Genomic DNA, 18,546 nt, shown 5'->3' with positions numbered 1-18,546 from the left:
ATGAGGTGCAGAGAGGATCTGACGACCCCGGGGTCCCTGCCAGCCCTGACCCCAAGCGGAGTCTGTTTTGACACAGACACAACAATCCAGCCTGGATGGCCGTGCCAGGGAGAGTGGCTCCTGGAATTCCACGGCAGGCAGGGAGGGGCGGTCAGGGCCGGACTTGAGCTGGGTGTTGCCCAGCAGACATCTGGGACCACCATCCCCACCCACACTTAGCCTACACAGGACCCACTCTTCCTGCCCCTCCATTGCCATCACTTCCTCCAGGAAGTCTTCCTGGAGCCCCCAGCGGGGTTCTGAGCTCCCCACCCAGGCACACCCCGCTGGCCTGGCCCGTGTGCACCCAGCTGTGCCCCAGGAACCGTTTGTTAATCCAGCAAATGACCCCACTGTAGATGGGGGGATCTTCTAGCTCTGCAGTCCGTTGCCTTGCACCTGACCTGTGGCACTTCGGAGGATGGGCTCTGAGTCCAGACTGCCCGAGTCTGGGCCTTGTCCTGTTCCTAGCTATGCGCCCAGAGCAAGCTCTTTACTGACCTACGCCCTGAAGACAACCACTTCTTAGGCTTCCCGGGAGTTGAGCTGCTAGTCACGGCTCGGATGTGGGCGCGGGTACTCAGTAAGGCCGCTCATCCCTCCTTCCCAATGAAGCCCCGGCCACAGGGGAAAGGTCATCTGTGCTTTATTGTACATCAGTGGCCCATCCCGGAGCCTGCGTCTGAAGAGTTCCTGGGGGTGGCAGTCCTGGGGCCAGCCCCTGCCCCAACCCCAGATGCCCAGTCCTGCCCAGCTCCCACCACAGGGTAGGGTTAGTGCGCCAGGGGAGTTGGGGAGGGAAGGGGATGACCACATTCTTGTCCACAAAGCCCAGGCAGGTCTCAGTCCTGGGACCTGGGCTCCTGGGAGGTGGGGCAGGGTGGGCTGCGTGTCATAGGTGACCCCCCGAATCCTCTGGTGTGCAGAGCCTGGCTCAGCCCCAGGGATCCAGTCTGCTGAGTGAGGCCTGGCCTGGCACATTCTACTCGGTGTCTGCTGGGGAGGCCCCAGGTTGCAGCATGGCACTCACTCCCGCTCATCCTCCCCCGCAGGCCCGTCTCATCCGCGTGGCCTGGGGCCACGGCCCCTGTGGCTGGCCTCTGCCCAGCAGCATGTGTCGCCGGCATCACTTGGGCCTCACGCAGCCGTGGGGCCGCCGCCGCAGCAGGCTCTGGTGGCCGGGCAGCGCGTGCCGCGGGGTCACCTGGGCCTCGCGCAGCCGTGGGGCCGCCGCAGCAGCAGGCTCTGGTGGCCGGGCAGTGCGTGTCGCGGGGTCACCTGGGCCTCGTGTAGCCGTAGGGCCGCCGCAGCAGCAGGCTCTGGTGGCTGGGCAGCACGTGCGTGTGGTAGTGCTCCACGAGGCTGCCCACAGTCACAAACAGCACCTCGCCCTCCAGGTAGAATTTGGAGTCCTGGGAAGGGGAGAGAGTGGCAGGGTTGGGGGGGCTCCCTGTGAAAGGGGGTGGTCAGCAGCAAGGATGACAGCCAGGCAAGCTCCCAGCCGCCCTGTGTCAGCTAACCCCCGGGCCCACCCAAGGCCCAGGCAGGGGCTCCCTTCCAGCCGGCGCCCCGGGGAGGGGCCGGCCTGCCCACCTTCTCAAAGATGCGATAGTTCCTCACTTTGTTGGAGCTCTCGTCCCACACGACCAGAACCTGCAGGGAGAGAAGCAGCAGACGGATCAGCAGACAGCAGCCCCAGCGTCAGGAGACGGGCCCCAGACACCGAGGGGCAGGCAGAAGCATCACGGCCGGGTCCTGGGGCCCTTACGGCGACCTAGGGAGGGACACGGACAGCAGCGTGCAAATGGGTAGCCCCTGACCCCAGGGCTCCTGCCCTGATAGCCTCTTGTGAGACTCAAGTAACAGTAGCAGGTGCCTCACTCTAGGACCATTTCTGACATACACAGGAGAACAGAGGGGGCGCCAGGCTGGCTCCGCGGCTGGAGCATGTGACTTGATCTTGGGGTCATGGGTGCGAGCCCCACTGTTGGGCATAGAGCTTAAATAAATAAGAAAAGAAGAGCGGGGAGGGGAGGGGAGAGGAGGGGAGGAGGGGAAGGGAGGGGAGGGGAGAGGAGAGTGAGGCTCAGTGAGGTCATCAACCCACCCTTGGAGGAGCAGAGGCACTACCAGCTGACCCTCGCTATTCCCACAGCCCCAGGCAGCCTCCCCTGCAAAATGCATGAAAACCCGCAGCCCCATCAGGTTCTGGGACCCCCAGCACTTCCCTCCCATCTCCTGCCTGTGCTGGGGGACTTGCCAGTATCGCCCCCAGTTTGCAGATGGTGTTCAGTTCCTGACAATAGATGGGGCAGGAGCTGCCAAGAAGGGACCCCAAGGACGTAACTGGTCGATGCCGAATCAGAGGCTGCACGGGAAGTGACGAGCATACTATAAAGCGCTGTGCTGGCTGTCAGCCCGGGTGTGTGCAGAGCCAGGAGCCCACCACAACACAGCAGTCCCCAGGGACCCTCGCTCAGCGGGGTGACTGTCGGGGCACCTACCTTCCCCGACTTGGTGGAGGAGTTCCGGATGCAGTAGAGTCCATCCTGGGGCTCTCCCTGGGGACTTGTGGCTTTGAACAGCCTAAAATAAAACAGTCGCGTCAGCAGATGAACCGTCCGCAGCCAGCGCTCGCAGGGACCCTCCAGCCCCAGCCCTCAGTGCGGGTTTCTGTCTTCTTGCCATTCTGCAGCACGGGTCCCAAGAGCAACGGGCTGTGTGAGGACCGGCCTGTGCCGGGCTTGGGGCCACGCCCAGGGTGACGGCCAGCCGTAGGATGGAGAGGATTGCCTCTGCTGCCCTCGGGGCCGTGTCCCTGTGCCGGCCATTGCTCAGCACCAAGGGAAGTGAGGAGGACAGAAAGGCAGGGGACCGCATGTCTGCAAAAACAAGGATTTGGAGAAAGAAGGGCTTGGTGCTAACCTTTCCACTTCACAGGATTCCGTGGTATTGATAAACACAGAGCTGGGCAGCGGCACCTAGAGAGGCCAGCAGCAGTCAGGGTCAGGGTCAGGGTCCAAGTGGTGCTTGCAGCCAGCACCCCTCCCCCACCCTCCTCCCCCTGGCAGGCGGCCAGCCTGTGCCCAGCTCTGGGGCTTTGCACCATGCTCCCTCCCCGCCTCAACTCCAGCATCCTGGGGGCTCCTCACTCAAGACGCCCAGTGAGGGGCCGCCCTGGCCAGTGGCTCTCCCACAGCCACCCACCCGCTGCTGCGAGCTGGGCTCTTCCCCTGGCCCCACCTTCTCATAGTCCTCGTCAGAGTCCTCCCCACCAGCACTGTCGGACTTCGAAGGCCGTCGGGGCTTTTCAAAGGAGAAACTCCTGAAACTCTGCCCATCAGGGGGTGACCTCCTGGGAGGGGAGCAAGGAGAAGAAGGCACATCATTGTCACAGCCCTCCACCCTCTTCCCACCACCCCCATTCACCCCGATGGTTGTCAAAGGCCCAGACCAGAGAGCCCTGAAACAGGCCCGTGTCGACTGCCCTGGGGTGACAGGACTCGTCTGAGGCCTGGAAGCCTGAACGGGGCTCAGGGCTGCCAATGCCACTGGCAAGAGGGTGGTGGGGGCCTAAACGCTGGTGTCGTCATAGCATAGACAAGTGCTCTGGACACTGTGGGAGAAGGCCCCAGGTTGGGGGGCTTAGCCCCAGCTCTGCAGCTAACCAGCAATGTGGCCTTGGCCAAGTCACGCCCCTCCCAGAGCCACAGAGAGTAGATGACGTGAATAGACTGAGCCCACACTGGGCTGTGGCGGAGGCTGTGCCCCCGGTGATCAGCCCCGGCACACGCAGCCCTATAGCTCTCCACAAACTGACCCAGTCTGCACCATGGCGGCCCCTCGTGAAACGGAACCATCACATGGCGCCCTCCCTCAGGCAGCAGAGCTGACAGTCCTGGGGAGAAGGCTGCCAAGGTCAAAAGCGTTCAGGGAATATTGGGTTAGCACGCCGTTCAAGGCTCACCCCTGTGGCACCCAGAACAGTCACGGTTTGGGGCCCCAGACATCTCTGACCACAGGCTGTCAGTCTGAATGACACTGTGCGAGTGGGGGGGACACACCACCCCCAGTACCGCCCAGCAATGAAGAAGAAAGTGTTTCCAGGAGACCTCAAGGGTGAGTCACCGACATTCTCCACATTCTGGCAATTGCCCAACCAGGAAGAGCACAGAGGCAGCCTTGGAGGCTCAAGAGCCCCAGGCAGGACCGGACAGTTCCAGGTCAGCAGGGCCCGCAGAGGCATGCTGGCTCCAAGTGACCCAAGTGACCCAAGTGGCCCAAGCTCCTCCCATTCCACAACCATCTATCCCAGAGTGGGCGGTGGGCCCTGAAGGCCCTTCCATTGACCCTGGAGGGTCCTCAGATTGTCCAGCAAGGGCTCTGGGAGGCCTGTTTCCCCAAAGACCCTCTTGCCCACTGCTCCCCAGACAGCGATGGGCTCTAGGCCCACCACCCACGAGGTTGGACATTCCTCTAGGGTGAGGGTGGGGCAGGTGCAGGGGACGCTACTCAGCCTCAGCGGGCTGAGGCCATCGAGGAGCCTTCCTGCTCCTGTGCTATGGCCGCCTGGCCCCCATCGTGGACACGGACAGGCCAGGGCGCCAGCACGAGAACCCACCAGCTGGGGAGGGGTCCCAGGGGCACCAGCGCCAAGTCAACTCACTGCAGGTGGGGGAGGGGTGGCTTCTCTGTCCTCGGCAGGACCGCTGGCCTGGCTGCGGCCTCAGGCATGGGCAGCTTCAGCACAGGAGGCCTGGGGGCCACCGGGGGCACAAAGAGTCTGGGCCTGGCTGCCTCCCCTGAGGGGGCCTCTTCAGCCATCTTTAAGAACTTGGGCTTGTTGGCAGGCACGGGTGGAGGCTCAGGCGTGGGTGGCCCCCGGGGGGACAGATGGAAGGACTTGAGCTTGTCACAGTTCCTAGAGGAGGCAGTGGCCACAGCGGCAGGGCTGGAGGCAGAGCCAGTCCCATGGCTGGGGACCCGGGGCTCTGGGCTGGGGCTGGCGCTCTCACGGAAGCAAGGGGGTTTCCGGAGGCTGGGCGTGGTTGGCAGGTGGCCCAGCGGGGGGTCACTCATTCTCCGGGAGGCCACGGGCACCCTGGGGCCAGGCTCAGGCCGCCTCAGGCCCAGCAGGTCCCTCTTGGAGTTCTCGGGAGCCGGGCTAGCATCAGGGAGGCCACGCTTAGGGGGTGGGGGTGGCAGCAGAGGGCTCGGGCCCTTGGAGGCAAACGAGTGAGCACGGGGCATGTCGGAGAAGGCTGGCTTCCTGGGTATGGGCACAGGAGGCGGGGGGTAGGCCGGCGGGTGGGTCAGGGTGTCTGCAGAGCAAAGAGACCCACTCAGTGATCAAATGTCACCTGCTGGAGGCTAGGTGACCACCAACACCACCAACCTGTACCCCGTGGCCTTCCTCATCCCCCTCCATGTGCAGCCTGCATAAGCTTCCTGAGCCATCAGCTTCCCAGAAGTGGAGCTGAGAGGGAAGAGGCAAGGAGGACTCTGAGGACTCGCCTCAGCAAGGGGAGGCCGTGATTCCCACTAAGAGAGGTGAGGAGGACAGACAGGAGCAGACCGGGAAGAAGATGAGGGTTGCGTTTGCTCATGCTGTAAGAACATTGAGGGAGTGTGGGATGGCCGTCGGGTGCAGGTCTGGAGGGCAAGGGGAGGTGAGGAAGTGTGGGGTGGGCCGTCAGGCGCAGGTCTGGAGGGCAAGGGGAGATGCTGGCTGGAGAGGCCAGTGGAGTCAACAGGCTCTCGTGACACCAGCTGTCCCGGTGGCCTAAGACTGCCAGGAAAGGAGTGGGCAAGGCCTGAGTCCTGGGGTGGCCCAGCTCGTGCGGACGGCATTAAGGGGCCGGTGTGTGGCTGAGTGAGTGGGGAGGGGACCCGGAGCACAAGGAGCCTGGTGCTGAGCGGGGCAGCTGAGGAGCAGGGGGAAAGACCAGGCCACGTACAGCTCGACTCACTGGTGCTGAGTGCTACACTGGAGAATGGGGAGGCCACTGGAACCCTAACAGGAGATGTTTTGGGGAGAAGGCGGGGAAAGCCTGCTTGGAGTGGGGACTTGGAAGGGTGGGGAGGGAGTGTGCAGGCACTGGCCCTGGAGGTGCACAGCTAGGAGCAAAGTGAGGCCCCCACACGCTCATCTCCAGCCACGTGCTCATCTCCAGCCACACATGGCCACAGTTCAGGGGCGGGGCAGATGGACATGGGCTGGAGCCATAGGAGGTTGAGGCACATGGCCCACAGGTGCTGATGGTGGCCCCAGAGGGAGGGGACCAGGAGGAGGGAAGGGAGCTGGACTTGCTGCACTTGAGGGGGGGGAGGGCTGGGGAGGGCAGAGGACAAGGTCATTGGAGGAGGAGGCAGAAGAACAGGGAGGCCAGGGGTAGAGGCATTGTCCCAAGTCCCCAGGACAGTGGAAGGGATAGTGGGATGGGACAGATGGCAGGACAGAGGCATAGCCCTCTCCCATCTGGCTCTACGCTTCGCTGGGACACATATGTGATGCCTGATACATGCCCTTCTCCCTTGCTAGGTGACACGCTTTGGGAGGTTGGGTGGGGGTGGGTGGGTAAGGGACAGGCCAGCCTAGAGGTGCTCCAGGGTCTGTCAGCCACAGGGAGCAGGCCCTGCCTTGAACCCACCCACCCCTCAATGTCCCTCCTTTCCCACTCTCAGCCCCCAGGACCACTCCTGGCTCAGCATCACATGTGTGGGCCCCCCCACCTCACTAATTTGCAAATCACCACCCCCCTTCCATCCTGGGCTACCTGTGGAGGGTGGGGGATCAGGTGAGCAGAGCCAGCCAGAGTATACACCTCTTCTGTTCCTCCTAATTCTTGGGCCACACAAGGGAAACTGAGGCCACCCAGTGCAGTCCTCAGGCCAGCACTCCCAGCCTGGGAGGGGCTCTACTCCGGATTCCAGTTCCATGGGCCCACTAGGCTCAAGGGTCGCCCACCTACCCTCCAGCTCCACGGGCTCAGGGGAGTCAGGCTCCATGTACGAGTCGTCTTCGTCCTCATGCTCATAGTCTGTGAGGTAGACCGAGGGTCAGACCCAGGGGCACCCAGGTCCAGCTGCACCCAGCAGTGGTGGGGCAGGGGCCCTTGGAACACTGGCAGCCAGGAGTCAGGGAGGCACAGGGCAGGGTATGAACCTAGGACCCAGGCTGGCTGCCGAAGACAGCCAGATATGCCTCCCCTCCCTGGTGTCAGTGGCCGGGTGTAGAGAGGCGGTGGGGCAGGGTACGCAGAGACGGGCCTCACCCTCATTGTCCGTGGGGTACGGGGGGAGGCTGATGTCCACAGGCCGCTCGACTGCACCATAGAAGCTGTCTGTGTCTGAGCTGGAGTCACTGAGAGGGGGGCAGGGGTGGGGGGCGGTGAGCACTGGGCCGGGGGAGTTCCTTTGCACTCACACATATGGATACACACGCACACCCTCGGACACGGAACTCATGCACAGACACACACACAGACACGGACACACACAAAGCAAGAAAAGACACACACTCGAATAAGCTCCTCAGGGTGATAAACACAGACCCCGGGACGGAGGCCGTGGTGCCTCCCTGCCACACCCCTGCCTGACCAGACAGGCCCAGGCTTCAGGGCTGGCCCCACATCCCCACCTGCCCCGCAGAAACTACCAATGGCTGCATGCGCGTGCACACACACACACACGCACACACGCACGCTCCGGGCCAAGCTCCCAGAGGCGGGAGGTAAGCACCCACGTCAAGCCCAGTGGCCCCGGCAACACAACGCCCTCCCCCATGCCCAGGCCCACCTGGTGTCCAGGGGCAACTCCTTCTTCTCGTGGAAGTGGCCAATCTCCTTGCGCAGCAAAGCCATCCAGCTCTGTGGGTCAGTCAGGGCGGTAGTGGGTGAGGTGCTGCCCAGGGCAGGGCTCCCCCCTCGCCCCATCTCCCTCACCGCCGGGGCTGGTCTGCACGAAGGTCAGGGAGACGACCCCTGGGGCCTTCCTGGGGCTCTGGCCCCACCTCAGCCCATCCAGAGCTCTTCCTGAGACAGCGTCTGAGTGCGTGGTGCTGGTACCAGGCCGTGGGCTTGAGGACGGGCACCGGGAGCAGCACTCGCCCAGCTCCACGTCCCTGCCACAGCCCTCCCGGGCCTGGACAGTGGCCCTGCGAGCCCACCACCCGTGAAGGCAGGCTCACCTTGCGCTCGTCCTCAGAGGAGGCCGAGAAGAACCACGTGCGGTGCTTTTTGCTGATGTGGACTATCTTGAAGGGGAAGACATTGTTGGACGTTGTCTCTTCAGCTGCCCGCATCACCCTGAGGGCACAGAGCCGGCGGTCACCCTCTGGTCAGCACAGCCTGGACGGGTCCTGGTGCCCCGCACCCACGGTGCCCCCAAGGATGCAGGCAGGTCTGGACGGTCCACCTTGCAGATGCTCCAGGCCAAAGGCCTAGATGCTTCAGGCAGAGGGAAGCGTGTAGGCAAGGACACTTCACCCTTGCTGCCCACCAGTGCCCCTCTACCGGGACGCCACCTGCCCACCTCAGCAGGCCTGCCTGTTGGGGGCCAGAACATGTCAGCCTCTGCCCTGCCCCCGCTGCCCCTGTAGGGCATCCTGGAGAGCACTGGAGGGACACGACTTACTGTGGCTGCTCTATAGCGATCACAAAGTTTACCATGGGGGAGCCCCACCGGGCCAGGTGCCTGGGGCAGGTGTGCCCAACCCGCAGGGCAAGGGTGCGCATCCACCAGGCTGAGGGGAAGGGAAACATCCCTCCCCAGAGGACCCCAGAGCTCTGAACCACAAGGCCCTCCAGGCTCCTCCCATCCTAGCAGTGTCCCAGTTAGCCTGGGGGCCTGGCACTGGGCTGGGCGCCTGGGCAAGGCCCCACTCACTGAGCTTGTGACCGGGGTACAAGCCAAAGCCTTGAGTCACTCAGTCCTGCCCAACAGGGGACCTTCAGGTCCTCAAAGGCAGGAGGGACTGGGCCCTGCCAGGGAGTTGGGAGGCACAGACTCATGCGGCGGGGTGCCGGGCCCACGATGTGACACGAAAACCCAGAGCCCAGAAGTCCTACTTCACCCCTGCACTGCAGGCGCCCAGTGCTGTGGAGTGGGCCCAAGTGGGGCTGATGGGCCCTACCTTGCCGGCACTCCCCATCCCATCTAGAAGGCTCTGGCCCAGCGCCCACCTGCCCATTAGCAGGGAGGCACTTGCTGGATGGACCCAGCCCACGGCACGTGTAAAGCAAGGAACTGGCCCCAGCCTAGGAGGCCCCGAAGCCAGGGAGGCCTGAGGTGGAGTTGGTGCCTGGCCCCTTGGAAGGAGGCTATGGTAGTAGAGGCTGCTGGCTGAGCAGGGCGATGGAGTGGTGGCCGAACGGGGACTCTGGAGGCTCTGCCGGGAAGAGAGCAGGAAGCCCCCAGCCTTGCTCCAGGCCCTTGCGAAGGCCTGCGGAAGACGGTGAGGAGGCCACACAGAGGCCGAGAGGGCGTGGGAGAGGCTGGACACGATCCGAAGGGGTGGGGTGGGAGCCGTCTCAAGATAGCCTGGACTCCCGTGGGCGGGAATGAGGGGCAGGCCTGGCCAGGGCTCTGCGGGGCGCGGGCAGCGGGCACTTACCGGTTATAGCCGCTCAGCGAGAAGGCGCCCTGCGGGGAGGCAGACGTGCTGCTCTTGAAGTAGTAGAGGCAGCGCTTGTGGATGATGACGAAGCGCAGGGGCCCTGAGGGTGGCAGGCAGAGGCTGAGCCTCGACGGGCTGCGGGGCAGACCCCATCGGGGGGCCATTCCCAGAGGCCCCGGGTGACGGAGGGCAGACCTCCGGCCTTTGAACCCCACTACGTGGAAGGCGAGGGAGCTGGGCTAGCATGCTGCCCCCTCACTAGGAGTCCACTGTGGGGCCAAATGTGAGCAATCCATGGGCAGGCTGACCGGCCCCAGAGCACCACCCCCAAGGCAGCCTGACCACACCCGGGGCAGCAGGAGACCTTGACCAGCTGGGCTGGCTCAAGGAAAGGCAAAGCCAGGGCCAGAGGCCATAGCATGGGGAGCTCGTGCCCGGTCAGAGCGACAGGCAAGGCCCTGATGTTCTTTGGCCTCCAATGTCTTGACGACTGGGCATCTCCCAGACCTGGGGGCTCCCACTTTCTGCCAACCTGCTGGCCGAGGGACCAGAGCCTTGGCCTCATGCAGCTCCGGAGGGCCAGCACCCAGCTGGATCTCAGTTCCTTGCGGGCTGGGTGACCGACCAACTCGCTGAACACCCACTAGATGGTGCAAGGCCAGACCTACCAGGCCACCCAAGGCCCCCAGACCCTGGCTGCAGATGGAGGCTCCCCCAGACCGCTGGTCAGCACTGTGCACCAAATGCCCATCCTGTCTCCATTTTGCAGTAGCACCCCAAATCATCCCACAGTCCTAGGTAATGAGGAGGCTGACCTCAGGTCCCCCAGGGGGTGCTGGCCACCATGCAGGGAAGGAAAACTCTGGAGGGCCCACCACGTCTGAGCAGAGGCTCAGAGAGACAGGTTGCTTGCCCACAGAGGTCCAACAGGGCAGTGGGGCCGCAGGGCTGGAGCTCAGCCCCATCCCCATATCCTCGCATCATGCTCCCTGCCACCCAGAGGACTCACATCTGAGCAACTGCAGCTGGGTGCCGCCCTTCTTGTGCAGGTAGCCAGCCTTGGCCACGCCCCCGGGCATGGTTAGCAAGTTCTGGGCACCAATGGCCTTCATCGGGACAGGCCAGTGCATCTCCTCAGCCGCCATGAAGCTGCAAAAAAAGGGAAAGGAGACACATCTCAGCCAGGACCTGGGAACAGAAGACAGCTTAGCTGGAGGTAGGCAGTGGGAGACACTGCCGAGGTCCTGGAGACAGCATGAAGGGTCAAGGCAGCAAGGGGTAAGGAGCCTTTAGGAGGCCCCTGGCTTCCAGGTGGGACCCCAGGGAAAGAAAGGGCCACCTGGTCCACTTGGTCAGCCCCTGGTCTATCTGGCCACACACCTGGGCCCCAGGGACCCTGAGAACAGAGTGTGTTCCTTCACACACCTGCTGAACTCACGGCCCCATGGGGGCCAGGGGACAGCAGTGAGTGAATTCAAGAAACCATTGGCCCAGGTAAGTCAGACCTGAGGTCATAACCGCCCTGTCTGCATGGCGGGTGAGCCTATGATGGAGCCTGCCAGGGAGGGCTTCCAGGGGGAGGTGACTAGGATCACAACTTAATGGACTTAAAGAGGTACAGGGGCTAGGGCAGGCCATGGGCATCCTCTCCATCATCTCTGACCCTGAGAAAGGAAGGGATGAGGGACATGGCCCGAATGCCCCACCCTCCATTCCTGCCTGCCCTTAGCCAGCTTCTGTCCATCCCTTTCTTAAGGGCCTGAGACCAGGAAGGAGGAAAGCAGGTAGCCCTGGGTCCCTAGTTCCCATCCTGGCTTGGCTCTCTGGGGATCCCTAGGCCGTAGTTGTTCGAGCTGTAAAATGGGAGCACAGAGTGGACACAGCCTGGGACGCAGCACACGCTTGTCAGCAGTGGCCATGATGACCATCAGGTGGGTTGACTGGTATCCACCCTGTGTCCCCAACAGCAGCACCCCCCCCCCCCCGGCCTTTCCAGCCTCCTACTCATACTAGCCATTCTCCCTGAAACACGCCAGGCTGTTTCACACTTGGCCTCTGTCTAGAACGACTGACCACTCTCCCTTCTCACAAGAACTCCTACTCATCCTTCAAGACCCAGGTTCAGTGTCCCGTCTTCTGGGAGGCATTCGAATGGCCAGTCATACTCGGAACACTCCCCTCCAACCCCCCCCCCCCGCCCCACAACTGGCCCCTCTGAACAGCACCACTACCCCCCCCACACACACACTGTTTCACCTGTACCTGCCCCCACTGAACCTGGTACCTGGTCCTTCCTGGGGCCCCAGTGGACCTGGACTGTCAACCCCGCGTGCGGTCTGTGTCCCACTGAGTCACCAGTGTTGCAACCAGGGTCATACCCAGGGGCCCTGTCCACTGGGACTCCTGCCACTACAGCCCCCTTCCCAAAAACACACACAAGATGCAAGCAGCATCCTCCACCAAACCTCCTGCAGGGACCGGGCTGCCCCCCTCCGGCTCCCTGCGCACAAGACCAGCCCCGGGGCCCGGGCCCCCGCCCACAGCGAGGCTCGGAACAAAGGCACGGCCCCGGCCCCCCGAGCCTGCTGCCCGGGACGGAGCCCCCGCGCCCCGCCCAGCGCACGCCCGCCTTTGTTCCCCCAGGAAGCCACTCTCGGGCTCCGGGCTCGGTACTCACGGCGTCCACGCGGCGGCCCGCCGCCCCTGCGCGCAGCGACACGGCCCCGGGCCGGGCCCCCCCGCGCCCTCCCCCCGCCCGCCCCAGCCCGGCCGCCCGCGCCCCGCACCCGCCATGCCGCGCGCCCCGCCGCCGCCGCCGCGCCCCCCGGCCCCGCGGCCGCCGGCTCCTCCCCTCGCGGGCGGGGCGGGCGCGGCAGGTGGGGACCCAGCGTTCCGACCTCCCCCACCCCGCGAGAGGGGCCTCAGTTTCCCCAGCGGCTCCTGGAAGACGGCGGCGCGGGGCGCGGCCCAGAGGCCAGCACCCCCGAGCCCGCCAGGCTCCCGGCCAAGAGCGCTGTTCGGCGAGGGGCTTGTCTTCCCTGAGCCTCCGTCGGCGCCTCCGCCAACGGGGGTGAGGGCAGCCCGGCCTCCCAGGGTTGCGGCCGGGATGAAGCGGGTCTGGCTGCCAGGTACTGGGGCTCCGGGTGGGTCTCTCCCCATCACCTCTACTCAGGTGGGTCTGTGGGACCTCCTGCCCCCTCTAAGGCAGGTTGCTTCACCCATCTGCCGCCACGGGTCTCCACACCCCCCCCCCCCATTCCCTGCAGGGCCAGAGGTCCAGTCCTTGGCAGCTCCCACCTGCTTGGGTAGATGTGGGCTCCTCTCCTAGGAGACCCCAGGATGGCCAAAGGCGGGTGATGGCCTTGCTGGCCCCCAAAGCATTCTGCCTCCTGACCACCTCTGGGCAGCAACCATCCCCTTGTCTCAGTTCCCTCCCCAGCTTCCATTCTCTCCCCATCACCTCCACTTAGCAGTTCTCCCCCACCCACACGTGCCATTCCCATCACCACTCTTCCAGATCTCCAGGGCCTCATCATGCACACTTGGCCTTTCCAGATCCAGCCCCCATGGATCTTTCTCAGGGGCTCTCTTCCTGCTCTCCACCTCCCTCGTATCTGTCCCATCCAGACCCCGTGGCTCCTGAATCCAGGACCCAAAACCACCAAGCACCACCTCCAGCCTACAGTCCACAGTTTCCACCGGCTGCAGGTGCAAACAAACTCACTCAGCCCCCAAGAATTGGTTTGAATGAACAAATCATCATTAACTCCTCCAAAAGTAGAAGAGGAAGGAACGCACTCTATAAGGCCAGCATTACCCTGATACCAAAACCAAAGACATCACAAGTAAACTACAGACCAATAACCCTTATGATCATAGATGTCAAAATCCTCATCAAGGGGTGCCTGGGTAGCTCAGTCAGTTAAGTGTCAGACTCTTGATTTCAGCTCAGGTCATGATCTCTTGTGAGATTGAGCCCCATGTCAGGCTCCATGCTGGGCATGGAGCCTGCTTAAGATTTTCTCTCTCTGCCCGTTCCCCCTTCTTTCCCTCCCTCCTCTAAAAAAAATGCTCACCAAAATACTAGCAAATTGAATTCAGCAGCATGTAAAAAGGATTCTACACCATGTTAGGTGTGATATATCCCAGGAATACAAGGGTAACACTTAAAATTCAATGATTATAATATATCATACCAATTAAAAAAAAGACAGAAACCACAGAATTATCTCAACAGACACGGAAAAAGCATTTGACAAAATCTGACAATCTTTCATGATAGGAACGACACTCAACAAACTAGGAGTAGGAGAAAACTTCCTCAACACAGTAAACGGTGTTTATGAAAACCCCACAGCCAACATCACCCTCAATGGTAAAAGACTGAAAGCTTTCCCCTAAGAACAGGGACAAGGCAAAGACATCTGCTCTTGGTGTTTCTATTCAACCTGCACCAGAGCTGCTAGCCGGTGCAATTAGGCAAGAAAAAGAAATAAAGATATACAGATTGGAAATAAATAAGTAGATGGTTATGTATACAAAAAATACCAGGGAACCCACTAAAAAGTGATTAGAACTAATAAACGAGATAGCAGGATATAAGATCAATACACAAAAACAAGTCATACTTCTACATACTAGCAGTGAACAGTCCAAAAATGAGAGTTAGCTCAAGTGTCCCCTCTTTCAGGTGGTCTTCCCTGACCTCTAGGGAGTCCTATGTCCCTCCGTGGGGCTAGCACAGCTTTCCCTCCACATAACACTGACCACACAGCTTGTCACTGTTCCCTATCCGCACCAGCTCAGTGGGTGGTAGGGACTGCACTTGCCTGGCAGGCACAGAATGCCAAAATATAGCCCCCGCCCTGGCATACTGCATCCTCCCCAATCTGTAAGGAGACCTGGCATGTCTGTTGGGGCAGGGGCATCTACTGTGAGGATGGAAGGAACCCACCACTTCTTGCTCCGCACCTGGGGGAAATTGGAGGGGAGGAGTTAGGACAATTTACAGCCCCACTCTAGCTCAGCTCAGTGGCCAGGCAGGTATAGGCCTATGAGAGCCTCGCTCTTGCTCGGCCACAGTCTCTCTGTGGGCAGGATGAGGGCTCTCGGGCAGCCAGCCCGACCTTGGGCGTGGGGGGGGGGGTGGTGGTGACTGACTTAGGTTGTGCTCACCTTCACCTCTCCTAGTACCGTCCTCGCTTCAGGGACAGATCCCAATACCCTCTGCTCCTTTCCAGAGGATGGACCATCCGGGGGAAACCCATCCTGATGCCCCCAAAGACTCGCACCCTACCTGGCTCTGCCCTGCACCAGTGGGTGAGCTGGGTTGGCACCTGACCAAGAGCCGAGTGCCAGGCCAGGATGGAACAGAAAAGGGAAGGAAATGGTGGCTGAGGGTAGGGGTGATGACGGGCCGTGGTGACTGAGATGACCACGCAGCTTTTGGGGACTTTCAGTCCAACTCAAAGACTCCAGCTCCGCTGGTGCCTGGGAAATTGAGGGGAGTCCCCAAGAAACACCCATACTCCTGGCCAGCCTGGCCTCCCTGGCCACCTCTCTCTAAGTTCATGGTGTCGCCCAGCACCCAGACAGTTAAACACCGCTCACTCATCCCATGGGCTCATCAGCAGGAAGCTTCAGTCCCTTCTTCTTCATGGGCAGACACAGCAGTGGGGGCCCCTTCCTGTGCTGGGGGTAGGGGGTGGGTGCCCGCTGAGCCACCCTGGGTGGGAGCTGTCAGGGAGAGTGCTGGAGGCCTGGGCTCCAATCCCACCAGGCCTATCCTCCACTGAGCCTCTGCTTCCTCTCATTTAAAGTGGGCACAGAGTCCAGTCTTCACAGCACCCCAACACCCCTCAGGGCATCTATCCCTGCGGAGGAGGGTACCAAGGCCGCCCAGTGAGCTGGCAGCAGGGGCCGCGCTAGCTTGCCATGCTGGGAGGGGCTCTGTTCCCTGCACCTCAGAGGAGCTGTCTGGGGCAGGATTCTGATGACACAAAGGTGGGTGTTAAGTGCCCAGCATGGTGGTGGCTGCTGGGCTCCATGAACCCTTCCGGAAGGTGTGTCATCTTTGTGTGCCCCGTGTGCACTAGCAAAGGCAGCTGCCCCAGGCACACGCTCTGCTCTCTGCTCCTGCACTCCCCCCTGACCTTCTCTTAAAGCTGAGATTAGTCCGGGTGACCGGAGGCCTGAGGTGCAGGGACGGGGCAGAGCAGATGGGTGAACACCACTCTGGCCCACAGACAGCCCTCTTCGAGTTCCATGAAGCACAGGCTCGGCGGGTCCCACCCCCCATGCAGCTGTGAGCCCCAGCAGTGTGTGGTCACCCCTGCACACGCCCGCATGTGAGCTGAGGCTCTGCACCCCCAGTCGGTGTGTCAGGCAGTGTGCTCAGACAGGCTGTGCGTGTGTGCGTCGGTGTGTGTGCATGCGTGTGCACGGGTGCGAGCCTGTGCACAAGAGCAGAGCAGGGGCCCTGGAGGCCAAGCTCCCATGGCTGTCCTTTTTCACACCCACAGACACAGCCCTGGCTGTGGTGAGGGAGCTGGCGCCTCGAGTGACCGCAGAGTCAGAGGGTTCCCGTCAGTGCTGACCAGATCGGTCCCGGAACTGCAGGACACAGTGGGGCTGGGGTCCCCGAGTGCACTCATTCACACACACACACACACACGCAGTCTGACTCATCATACACACGCACGCACACGTACACACTCACGGCACACTTCTACACACACATACACACTCGGGGACGTACTCATTCACACACTCACTCATTCTTAGACGTAACACTCATTCTCCCACACACTCCAGCGCACTGTATACTCACACGTATTTATGGGCACACTGGTACGTACTCATCCATTCCCTCGTAAGCACACACACAGCCTCCAGAGGCTAACGGGACCCTTTCTGGGTCCCCCTCCCCCCAAGGCCCTGGACCGGCAGCCCAAGCATCGGTCAGAGTCATCGTCACCACCCTCCAGCTCTGCACGGGCCCAGGGCCGAGTTCCACCTGCCAGCTCCTTAAGTCCCGCAGGCGTGGTGCTTTGCTCCCACTGCACAGACTAGAACAGTGGGGCTGGGAGAAGCACACTTGGGCGCTCACCACTGGCCAGGCTCTGTGCTTCTCAGGGATCCCCCCATGTCATCATCCCAGCACCCCCTGACGTGTGAGCCAGCATCATCCCCACGCCACTGATGAAGACATCGAGAGTCTGAGAGGCTGAGTAACTTGCCCAAAGTTACACAGCCAGTAAACACGGGGCAGCCACTCCCCCAGCCTGGCACCCGGCAGGCACTAGGTGGCGGTGGGCACACAGCGCCTCACACACAGCCCATCTGTTCTCCCCTTTCAGTCCCCCCCCCTTCCCAGAATCTTTCTCCGTAAGAGAATCAAAACCAACAATCTCCTACGGAGGCCGGAGGCCAGGAGCAGCCATGCCAGCAGGACAGGGCGTGACCTGGGCTTCACACGGAGAGCCCTGAGCCCCTCAGCTCTGTGCCAGAACCCTAAGCACGCTCTCCCCAGGCACACACACACACATACACAATCACATAGGACCCAAACGGCAAGGCCATCCTGCCGCGTATGTGGGGACCCAACCTGGGCCTCCACCTCCCTGCCAACCGCAGGCTGAGCCGCACATGGTGGGGGGCAGTGGGGCTCCCAGGGGGCCCCACCCGGCTCTCGGGGCTCTCCTCACAGCCTGTCAGCTCCAGAGTCCAGAGCTCAGCCTCCCCGGAGCCTGCAAACACGGGGCCAGCGCCACCTCCCAAGCCCCAACTCCCCGGGGCAGCCCCACTGACCTGATAGCAGTGACCCGGCACATGGCTCTGCTCCTATCTGTGGACGGGCTAGGGGCAGGTGTCCTGAGGCCCCGGGAGGCCATGGGATTCAGGGGGCGCAGGGCAGATCTGCAGCCTGCCTCCCCCAGGCAGGGGAGGCCTGATGCCCCGGCATTGTTCTGAGCACCACCCAGCTCCACAGCCCCCTCCTGCTGACAGCCTCCTGCTACATCTGGGGCCTGTGGCCGCCAGGGCTTCCTCCCCACTCGACACTTCCTGTTGCCGGGTCCTTGGGCAGCCCCGGCTAGCCAGCACTTCCTGCCTTCTACCCTCCAAGGTCCTGAGGCCCAGCTGATACCCAGGGCAGCACCTTCCGTCAGTGCTGTTAGGCCTGCGGAGTTTCAGCCGACCCCTCCTCTCATCCCATACTGTGGTCAGAGACCACAGCTCTCCAGGCCGCAGGGCAAGGCCAGCTTCGTCCCCTGGGAGGAAGCTCCCTGCTGGTCCCCCGAGACATACTCCCATGGCCACCTCTGCAGACTTGGCTTCTTTCCAGCAAATCAATGAAGCCCCTTCACAGCTGGGGTGTCAGACTCTGTCTCCTTGGCCCCAGAAGCCCCCTCCCTCCTCCAAGAAGCCGGCAGGGAGCTCACTACCTCCATCTGTCTGCCTTTGACCCCAACAGACCAAGGAACCAGGTTCCCGGCCTAGGCCCAGGCATTTCCCTTCACCCTCCCTTCCTCCTCTACCACGGCCTCCCCCACTCCCCTGCCAGGCACAGCCTCCGTGCCGAGCTGGGCTTACACGCCTCTGGGGATCACCACTCTGCGGGCGCTGCCAACGCCAGGCCCCACCCCAGGTCCCACTCGGGCCCCTGCCAGGCCTACGCTGCCCCACCAAGTTGGGCTTCCTCCCCTGCCCAGACCCACAGCCAAAAATTTGGGGAGCAGGGATGCAAACCCAGACTGCTTGGTACTGAGCCCCCACATCCCCTGCCTCTCCTGTTCTGAGCTTGGGTCCGACAGAGGACAGGAGGCCAAAGGAAGGAGCACTCCAGGATGACCCGCACAGCAGGATTTGAGAGAACACAGACCACGGAGTAC

At 62.3% G+C, this 18,546-nt stretch overlaps 1 protein-coding gene across 4 annotated transcripts in view; it reads right to left on the bottom strand.

Moving 5' to 3' along the window:
• Window positions 1-668: 668 nt before the first annotated feature.
• SH3BP2 (SH3 domain binding protein 2) overlaps window positions 669-18,546 on the bottom strand; it is a 34,041-nt gene continuing 16,163 nt past the window's right edge. For 3 of the 4 annotated variants that reach the window (XM_026486029.4, XM_026486030.4, XM_057309760.1), the window contains 12 exons: window positions 10,665-10,804; window positions 9,653-9,755; window positions 8,228-8,345; window positions 7,837-7,907; window positions 7,314-7,402; window positions 7,011-7,079; window positions 4,706-5,360; window positions 3,283-3,394; window positions 2,965-3,020; window positions 2,544-2,625; window positions 1,633-1,692; window positions 669-1,451 (listed from right to left, as the gene is read on the bottom strand). In XM_026486029.4, coding sequence (XP_026341814.1) covers window positions 1,314-1,451; window positions 1,633-1,692; window positions 2,544-2,625; window positions 2,965-3,020; window positions 3,283-3,394; window positions 4,706-5,360; window positions 7,011-7,079; window positions 7,314-7,402; window positions 7,837-7,907; window positions 8,228-8,345; window positions 9,653-9,755; window positions 10,665-10,800 — 1,689 coding nt within the window. In that variant the 5' untranslated portion in view covers window positions 10,801-10,804 and the 3' untranslated portion in view covers window positions 669-1,313. Of the gene's footprint in view, window positions 1,452-1,632; window positions 1,693-2,543; window positions 2,626-2,964; window positions 3,021-3,282; window positions 3,395-4,705; window positions 5,361-7,010; window positions 7,080-7,313; window positions 7,403-7,836; window positions 7,908-8,227; window positions 8,346-9,652; window positions 9,756-10,664; window positions 10,805-17,464; window positions 17,852-18,546 lie in introns of those variants that run through there. The other variant, XM_026486028.4, reaches the window with a different exon arrangement.

This window comes from Ursus arctos, unplaced genomic scaffold, assembly GCF_023065955.2.
Source record: "Ursus arctos isolate Adak ecotype North America unplaced genomic scaffold, UrsArc2.0 scaffold_9, whole genome shotgun sequence".
Classification (NCBI taxonomy): domain Eukaryota; kingdom Metazoa; phylum Chordata; class Mammalia; order Carnivora; family Ursidae; genus Ursus; species Ursus arctos.
Note: the sequence above shows the minus strand (reverse complement) of the source record. Positions and strands in the feature narration are given on the sequence as shown.